At 50.6% G+C, this 9,643-nt stretch overlaps 1 protein-coding gene across 1 annotated transcript in view; it reads left to right on the top strand.

The window, feature by feature from the left end:
- The first annotated feature begins 2,775 nt into the window (after positions 1 to 2,775).
- The window catches only part of LOC115286539 (5-hydroxytryptamine receptor 5B), a 10,647-nt gene continuing 3,779 nt past the window's right edge, over positions 2,776 to 9,643 (top strand). Inside the window, exon 1 of the mRNA XM_029933018.1 lies at positions 2,776 to 3,552. Coding sequence (XP_029788878.1) covers positions 2,776 to 3,552 — 777 coding nt within the window. The remainder of the gene's footprint in view (positions 3,553 to 9,643) is intronic.

A 9,643-nucleotide genomic window follows, 5' to 3' on the forward strand; every position in this document is an offset into this window, starting at 1 on the left:
CCCCCTCAAGAACAGAAAAATTTGCTTACATTTGTAATCAGCTGTTGGCACATGTGGCTGTATTCTGGTATCAGCTAGACTTTGGGAAATGAAGGGGGTCCAGGATCAAGACAGCATCTTTCCTGCCTTTGTACTGACACCATGTCTTCTCAAGAATCAGGGCGGGGCTCCCTGGACAGGATCACACTCAGTGTGGGGATGAGAAGGCCCAAACGCCATCGTCTTCTGTGTCACACACGACCTCAGAGGAATCAAAGTCTAAGTCTATTCATAAACTTTAATAGCCGTGATAGAGGGCAGAAAAGCAACTTGCGATGACAGTAAATTAAGGACATTGATGGAGACAGGATCGATGTGTCCTACTCTATAAAAGAAAACTTTATTTGAGGCACCTGGGTGTCTCAGTCGGTTGAGTGTTCGATTCCGGCTCAGGTCATGATCTCGCAGTTGACGGGTTCAAGCCCTGCATTGAGCTCTGTGCTGACAGCTCAGTCTGGAACCTGCTTCAGATTCTGTTTCTCCCTCTGTCTCTGCTCCTCTCCTATTCACGCTCTCTCTCTCAAAAAATAATGAACATTAAAAAATTAAAAAGAAAACTTTATTGAACAAAATGTAATGGAATAAATGCAAAGAGAGGAATGACAGAGAAAAAGGATGTGGCAACAACACTGATGAAAATCTGCCCCCCAGTTACATTGCAATTGATCAATATTCATCAGGTCAGTACCCGGATTCCAGTATAAAGTAGTTTAAAATGGGATGGACAGATCTACACAAGGATATATAGAAACTAAATCACCATGTGGGAAAATGCAGATGTTTAGCCATTGAAGAAAGGCAAATGAAAATAAAATACATTATTATACACCAATTAAACATTTTTCTTTTAGTGATAGAAAAACTGGTTTTGGAGAGGTTGCAATCTCTCTCTCTCTTGTTTCTTCAAACCTGGGCCCAAGAGAACAATAAATCCATTAAATTTCTCTGAGGTATGATTTGGAAATACGTAAAAAGAACAATGATACTGTTCCTACATTTTAACTCAGTTATTAAATTTGGGGGGAAATGTATCAAGGAAAAATCCCAGAGGGGTAAAATAATTTTGCTTACTGTAATTTAAAAATCAGCAAGAAAATGCCTATTGGGTACCATGGGGGATGGCGGACTTGACCTTGTTTGCAAGCCACAAGCTCCTGTGTAACTGTTCACAGATGCTATCATAAGACACGACCGCAGTGGGTCAGAGACAAAGAACTTGATTCCTCTGGCCATTAGCCGCAGCCTGGACTCCGAGTTCATTTGTGCTGCCTGCCCCCCACATTCCCCAAATCCCATGGGGATTATAGAAAGAGCCTGGGATGACACCTGGACAGACAGGGGACTGTGCTACAGGAGAGGAACACTGGACTTGGGGGATCCCCTTTGCCCAGAGGGAGAGGTCACCTCATCTGTTAGGCTGCGTGCTGCAAACACAACTCTCTGAAGTGGCCTGGTCAGTGAGAAGGGAAGGGTGCTCGGGGCCCATGGATCCCCTCTCCCAACCATGCCCCATTCATTTGTTCAAGGATCCTTTCAAATGTATCCAATCACCTTCTACATGGCAGAACTAGATGTTAGGATACAGCAGAGAGAAAGCTTCCTGCCTAGGAGCAGCTTACATTTTAGTGGGGAAGGGGGGTAAAAAACAGGGACGAAATACACAGCAAGATGTCAATTCATGAAGTGTTGTGAAGACAAAACAGAATAGTGAGCTAGAGAACGCTTTATTTATTTGTTTGTTTGTTTGTTTATTTGGCTTTCCGTAAATTAGATTTATTCACTATTTTTAAAAAAAGGCTTCTGCTTAACAACGCGAGCAGGATTGGGGTCAGGGGACAGGTTGTAAACGGTCCCGTTGGGGGGATCTGCCAAACTGCTTAGAAGCAGCAATCTTTCTTCCCGGAGTGAACTTCCCGAGGCCCCTCGAAGCCTCTGCCAGTCCCAGGTGCTCCCAGTGGAGCCGCACGACGCTGCCGGCTTCAGGCGCTTGCTGTTGTAGGCACCTCGGCACCTAGTTCAGGTGAATGTGGGACCGTGCGTGAGTGGAGGAAACCAGAACCCCTCGGGCCAGGAGAGGCCGGGTGCCTCTGTCTCTCTCGAGGTCCAGTCCTGCCACCAGGCGGGTCCGAGGGATCCGAGAAGGCGGCGGCTACGGAATTTCCGCGCGATCCTGAACCTTCTCCCGAGACATCCGCGGTTAAGGTTCTCTCCGCTCGACGGAGGGGGAGGGGCGGTGGGGGGGGGAGGGGACCGGCGGGGCTGAGCAAAGGCCTGACTGGTGCCGGCAGGTCCCCAGGTTACCCCAGCCCGCCCAGCCGGGTGCAGCCCGGCTCCTGCCGCGGCCGGCTGCGGGAGGGGGCACCTCTCCAAACGCGCCCCTGCGCGCGGACTCTCCGCGGCGCTCCCGGATTCCCAGCCCAGTGACAGCCCGTTGCCCCGGGGACGGCGCAGAGAGGTGGGAGGGACTGGCGCGCCAAGCCGAGCTGGACTCCCGAGGGGTCCCACTCTCTTTTTTCCTCCACTGGAAAAGAGGTCCACGAGGGCTCCAGGCAGAGCAGCCAAAGGGAAGGGGGGCTGCGGGCCAAAGAGGGACAGTGTGGGGCGACCTGGACTCCTCTCTGTCCTCCCAGGGCACGCAGCGACCCTTTCCACGGTCCCGCTCGCCGGGTCTTCACGGAGCCAGAGGCCGCGCGCGTGTCCCCTGCGGGGAAGCCAGGATCCCGCGCGCCGCACGCCATGGAAACAGCTAACCTCACGGTGGCCGCCACCGGCGTCGCCCTGCCCCTGGGATCCGAGGCCTGCAGCATCAGCCCAAGCCCAGGCGGAGTCATCGGGCCCACCCCAGGTGGGGCCGTCCTGCCGGGCCGCGAGCCGCCTTTCTCGGTCTTCACGGTGCTGGTGGTGACGCTGCTGGTGCTGCTGATCGTGGCCACTTTCCTGTGGAACCTGCTGGTTCTCGTCACCATCCTGCGCGTCCGCGCCTTCCATCGCGTGCCTCATAACTTGGTGGCCTCGACGGCCGTGTCGGACGTACTCGTGGCAGCGCTGGTGATGCCCCTGAGCCTGGTGAGCGAGCTGTCGGCCGGGCGACGCTGGCTGCTGGGTCGGAGCCTGTGCCACGTGTGGATCTCCTTCGACGTGCTGTGCTGCACCGCCAGCATCTGGAACGTGGCGGCCATCGCCCTGGACCGCTACTGGACCATCACGCGCCACCTGCAGTACACGCTGCGCACCCGCCGCCGTGCTTCCGCGCTCATGATCGCGCTCACCTGGGCGCTGGCGGCGCTCATCGCCCTGGCGCCGCTGCTCTTCGGCTGGGGCGAGGCGTACGACGCCCGGCGCCAGCGCTGCCAAGTGAGCCAGGAGCCCTCCTACGCCGTCATCTCCACCTGCGGGGCCTTCTACCTGCCGCTCGGCGTGGTGCTCTTCGTCTACTGGAAGATCTACAAGGCGGCCAAGTTCCGTTTCGGCCGCCGGCGCAGGGCTGTGCTGCCGCTGCCAGCCACCGTGCAGGTGAGGAGCGTGCGGGGACACGGGGGGCTCCGGAGGAGGGGCGCAGGCTGGGGATGGCGGCTTGGCCACTGGGAGACTTGGCAGCGGAAGCGTGCACACTTGGGACGCGCGCCAGACGGCTGGCCACCAGCGCACCTGGAGCGCCCCGGGAGCAGGCCGTCCCCACTCTCCCGAAGCGCGCACGGAGGGGCTCCTCCGTCACCCGCCCCTGGCGTGCACGGGTTGGCCACCTGCGGACCCGGCGCGCGGGGGAAGGGGTTTCACCACCCGCGCACTAGGGCTGGTGGGGGCTCTCCCACCGCTCATCGACGAAGCTCAGGGGGGGCTTGCAGGGGCAGCGTGTCCGGGTAGTAGTGAGGGCACCACGAATCGGCCGCACCCCCTCTGGCTTTCCCAGGGAGCTATTGTGCCCCTGTGAATCGTGCAACCGCCCCAGACTAAATAGAGCGGGACGCCGGCCAGCTGGAAATTTGCGTCCCGCGGAGGAGCGCATTCCTGTACTTTTCGTCCCCACCGCGCCCCGGTCCGTGCTCTACGGTCCAGACACTGACTCTCCAACTCTATCAGCCAGCTCCCCGCCGAAGAGGAAGGGAGCGTAAAAGAGAAGGCAAGCGTCACTTTCCTTTCCCTACCCCAACCTCAGTGCTGTCCTCTAGGGACTTTGGAACAAGAGAAGAACCCTGAGTTCAAATCCCAGCTTCGGACCCTGGTGCCGTTCCTTCATGTCTGTGGGCCTCTTTTCTATATCTTTAAACACATTCATTCGTGCATCATGGGACTCTCGGTGAGAAAGGATCACACGAGATGAAGAATGTGAGGCACCTGGCAAGAGCCTGGCACTGGGGTGGGCAGAGCTGGCTGGAATGGTGGGCCAGGAGGCCTTGCCTGGCTGGCAGCACTGGGCCGGAGCAACCCTGGAAATGAATGAGATGGAAGTTGTGGTATTTGGCAGAACTTCTCTAATTGTATTTAGAATTGGAGCTTTCTGCCTTTTGGCCAGAGCCTGATAGATGTCAGCTCCCTCCTCACCCACAAGCCCCAGGCTTTCCCTGCTAAGGAGGGGTGGTCAGACTCAAAGTCCTGAAGAATAAAAATAGGACTTACTGCCTCTTCCCAAATACAATAGAGTGCTTGCCCTTTGTCTATAGCTTCCAAGCACCACCCCCCCACCTCCCCTTAGATTTAATTTATACATTGGGCACATGGATTAGCAACACACTTACGTTTTTTAGGTTTATTTTTTAATTTTTAAAAATAATTTATCAAATTGGGTTCCATACAACACCCAGTGCTCATCCCAACAAGTGCCCTCCTCCATGCTCATCCCCCATTTTCCTCTCTCCCCCATCCCCCATCAACCCTCAATTTGTTCTCTGTATTTAAGAGTCTCTTATGGTTTGCTTCCCTCCCTCTCTGTTTGTAGCTATTTTTCCCCCTTTGCTTCCCCCATGGTCTTCTGTTAAGTTTCTCAACATCCACATATGAGTGAAAACATATGGTATCTGTTCTTCTCTGCCTGACTTATTTCGCTTAGCATAACACCCTCGAGTTCCATCTGCGTTGCTACAAATGGCCATATATCATTCTTTCTCAATGCCAGGTAGTACTCCATTGTATAGATAAACCACATCTTCTTGATCCATTTGTCAGTTGATGGACATTTAGGCTCTTTCCATGATTTGGCTATTGTTGACAGTGCTGCTATGAACATTGGGGTACATGTGCTCCTATGCATCAGCACTCTGTGTCCCTTAGGTAAGTCCCTAGCAGTGCTATTGCTGGGTCATAGGGGAGTTCTATTGTTAATTTTTTGAGGAGCCTCCACACTGTTTTTCAGAGCGGCTGTACCAGTTTGCATTCCCGCCAATAGCGCAAAAGGGTTCCTGTTTCTCCACACCCTCGCCAGCATCTATAGGCTCTTGATTTGTTCATTTTAGCCACTCTGACTGGTGTGAGGTGGTATCTCAGTTTGTTTTTGATTTGTATTTCCCTAACGATGAGTGATATTGAGCATTGTTTCATGTGTCTGTTGGCCCTCTGGATGTCCTCTTTGGAAAAGTGTCTATGTCTTCTACCCATTTCTTCACTGAATTATTTGGTTTTTGGGTGTGGAGTTTGGTGAGTTCTTTATAGATTTTGGATACTAGCCCTCTATCCAATATGTCATTTGCAAATTTTTTTTCCCATTCTGTCAGTTGCCTTTTGGTTTTGTTGACTGTTTCCTTTGCAGTGCAGAAGCTTTTTATATTGATGAGGTCCCAGTCTTTGGAGATGTGTCGAGTAAGAAATTGTTTCAGCTGAGGCTAAAGAGAAACATACCTACATTTTTTTAATGTTTCTCAAAAGAGAAAAAGAGAGAGAGAGAGTGAGTTTGTTCGAGTGGGTAAGGGGCAAAGAGAGAGAGAGAGACGCAGAATCCAAAGCAGGCTCCAGGCTATGAGCTGTCAACATAGAACCCAAAGCAGGGCTTGAACTCTGGAACCTCAAAATCATGACCAGTGCTGAAGTCTGACACTTAACCAACTGAGCCACCCAGGTGCCCTGCAATATATCTAATAAATAAAATAGAACAATTATAACATTATACTAGAATTAAAATTCTGTGAATGCAGCCTCTCTCAAAATATGTTGCTGTACCCATCCTTGCTCTTGTGATGACGTGAGGTGATAAAATGCCTGTCTGATGGGATGAAGTGAGATGACGCCATAGGCGCTGTGACATCATGTTAGGTTACTGTCAACCTGGAGAAATCAAGAGGGTTGTCTGCTTCTGGACTGCGGTTAATCTCAGGTAACTGAAACTTCGGAAAGTGGAAACCATGAATGAGGGTGGGGGTTCTGCCAAAGGGGGTGGATGGTGAGAAAGGGACAGTAAGTTTTCTATTGTTAGTTTTGTTTTAATTTTGGAACGTTAACTCAGATACGTAGGCTACTCAAACATATGTGTTTTTAAAAAGCAGGCTTTTTTTCCCCCTCTTCATTAAATGGCAGAGGGATTTTGTAGCATAAAATAGGAATGTCAAGACTATAATTGGAAAGTGTTGGTAAGGGAGAGCTTTATTCAGAATTAATGATGTTCTTTGAAAGGTCCCTTGGAAATGCCTGGGGTGATTATAGCTTTTCTGTCTGATTGCGAGGTAGGGCTGACTTTTAATAGCTACATTACCCTGGCGTTCGCCTAGAGAAATCATGGTGAAATGGACGCAAGAAAGGCTTGCCAAGCCCGAGTTTGGTGTTTATTTTTGACAGACCCTTCCCAGCAGGTGAACAGGAGCCAGGCCAATCCGGGGTGGCCTGTGGGTGGGGAGGAGGAGCTCTGGGGGGCAGGGCCAGTAGTGATTTTCCACTAGCAGTCATGCTCCCCACCCCCCATCCCTGCTTTGCACCCTGCAAATTCTCTTGTAGATACTGATACACAGTATCAGTCTAGGCCAGGCCTGGGAGGCTTGAGTCTTAGTGAGACCCCCAAACAGATATTTAAAATAACATGCCAGGAATACTCTCTCTCTCTCTCTCTCTTCTTCCCTTCCCTACCCCCTTTCATCTGCCATTTCCCGAACTCTAGGGAAAATGAGTTGAATTTAGGTCCTGCAACACATCAGTACTGCTTTCTGTGGGTGAAGAGAGCATGTAGGAAGCCTTCAGGCCTCTGGTAACAGGGCTGTGTACCTCCTTCATCTTTGGAATTCTGTGGCCTGGTTCCAACTCTGAAATATTATCAGAAAAGGACCAGCAACAGTTCCTGGGCAATGATTTAATTCTTTGGGGGCAAAAATGTAGTTTTTGAAAGTAGAGACAGAAACCAATGGTTATTAAGGGAATCACCTCTTCTGGACAATGTTTTGATGCTTTATATTCATCTTCTTATTTAAGTTTCACTGCTCAGCCAAGCTGGCACTATAGTCTCTATCAGTCACATATGAGCCCAAACTGACAACTTATCTCACTCTCAGGGTTCAGTGTGGGTTCGGTAGTGCTCCTGCAGAGCTCTCCTGGACGGGGCCGTGCTCCCGCAGAGCTCTCCTCCCGGCTGCAACTCCTGGATCTGGCCCACTTCCCATCTTCTAGCCATGTGGTCTTGAAACCCGGCTTCTGAGGTTGCTGTAAGAGGGGAAGAGACATATGGAAATACAGTAGCTTTTAAACTGCCTCCCTGCCAAGTGGACACATGTCAGCTCTGTTCCCGGTCCACTGGCCAGCCACTGGCTATGGCATCCAGGGGAACCTAGGGATATTTGGTGAGCACTGTCATTGCCACCAGCGCTCAGCTTGCCGTTGATAGAATGAAGTCACCACAAAGTTAGGTCATCTAAGACCACAGAGTTATCGAGTGGAGAAGCTGAGGCTGGTCACAGACCTCAAGTTGCTGTTCTTTCCTTTGTTATTCCTCCATGCCCCTCTGGGGACTTAACTGCTGAGCGCTGCCCCACTGCCCACACCATCTGACCTTCATAGGAATGAGGCAATCGTATCCCAGTCAAGGTGGGGTGTGGGTGCAGCATCTCAAAACTATGCACGAAAACTCTGTCCGTTCCAGGAGAGTGGAACAGCACAGCAGAGCACAGAGGCACTGCCGGCGCCTCTCAGGAGGTGAGCTTCATTCCTACCCTGACTCCTTTCTTCCAGCATTCTAGACTGAGTACCTCGTATGCGGTATAATCTGTCCTCCACAGAGCCCACCTCCATGGGCTGTGATCATTGTTCACTGCCCTGTGCCCTTTAGTGTTTAGGAGAAAAATAGCAGAATCAATAAGGATTATTTATGTGGCTTTCAAAATGTGACATCAAAACGTTTGTTTCTCTTCAGGGCGCCCGGGTGGCTCAGTTGGGTAAGCATCTGACTCTTGATTTGGGCTCAGGTCATGATCTCACAATTCCTGGGTCTGAGCCCCACATCGGGCTCTGCTCTGACAGTGTGGAACCTGCTTGAGATTCTCCCTTTTTCTCTCTCTCAAAATAAATAAACACACTTAAACAAATTCTATTATAAAAAAAGGTTTTAGGTTTTCAGTTGTTTGATTGTACACAAGTTGATAGCAGGGTCTCATTATTCATTAGGCAAAGCAGGCCCAGCAATTGTTTTTAAGGGCCCAATGATTTAATTTTAATTTCTTTTAAAATCACAGGGAAAATGAATATCATAGCAGTGAATATATAATAACGTATCCAGCCTTGATTATGTTAGTCTTTATAATAATATGGCCATAAAATATAATTTTTTGTACTTTTTAATGGATGGAGGGCCCACAGTGGCAAAGACACCTAAGGCTCAGGAACATGACCTTGCCGCCCTCGTTGATGCCCTTTGCTCATTCACTCAGTCAGTAAACCTGCTGTGGGAGACTGTGCACAGTGGTTAAGACCTTTGGATTTGGGAGCAAGGAGACCTGGATTTCAATTCTCCACGTGCCCCTTGTTAGCACTTTAGCTGAGTGACTTGATCTAAGGCTGCATTTCCCCGCAGGTAGAATGGAAGTGTCGCCACCTGCCTCATAACATTCTTGTGAAGAGTAAATGGGATAATGGTGGAGTATTGAAAACAGTGAACCGTCCATGTCAGCTCCCATGTTATCTTCATTATTATTTTTGAAAATTCCCCCTGTAAGTTATATATAGTGAATTCTTATCTTACTCCTCTTACTTCTATTACTTGCCATCCTAGGTAGCAGCGTTACCTCTCGCCAGTGTAACAAATGAGCCCAGACCCCAGGGGTGTAAAACAAGACATGTGTATTAGATCACCATTTCCGTGGGTCAGGCTTGGGAATGGCTTTGACCTTCTGGACTGAAGGGCTCTGAGGGTTGTGGCCAAGATGTCAGATGGGGCAGACTTCATCCGACGGCTTGGCTGGGGCTGGAGACTCTGCTTCCAAGGTGGCTCACTCCCGTGGCTGTTAGCAGGAGGTCTCCCTAAGGCTGCTGGAGCATTGTCATGACCAGGCGGCTGAGGCTATCCCAAGAGAGCTCAGCAAGGAAGATACAGCAGTGCCTTTTACAATCTAGTCTCAGAAGTTACATGCAATCATTTCCCGTATATTCTGTTTACTAGAAGTGAGTCACCAACTCCAGGCTACACTCAAGGGGAAGGGAA

Source organism: Suricata suricatta, chromosome 3 (genome assembly GCF_006229205.1).
Source record: "Suricata suricatta isolate VVHF042 chromosome 3, meerkat_22Aug2017_6uvM2_HiC, whole genome shotgun sequence".
NCBI classification, from domain to species: domain Eukaryota; kingdom Metazoa; phylum Chordata; class Mammalia; order Carnivora; family Herpestidae; genus Suricata; species Suricata suricatta.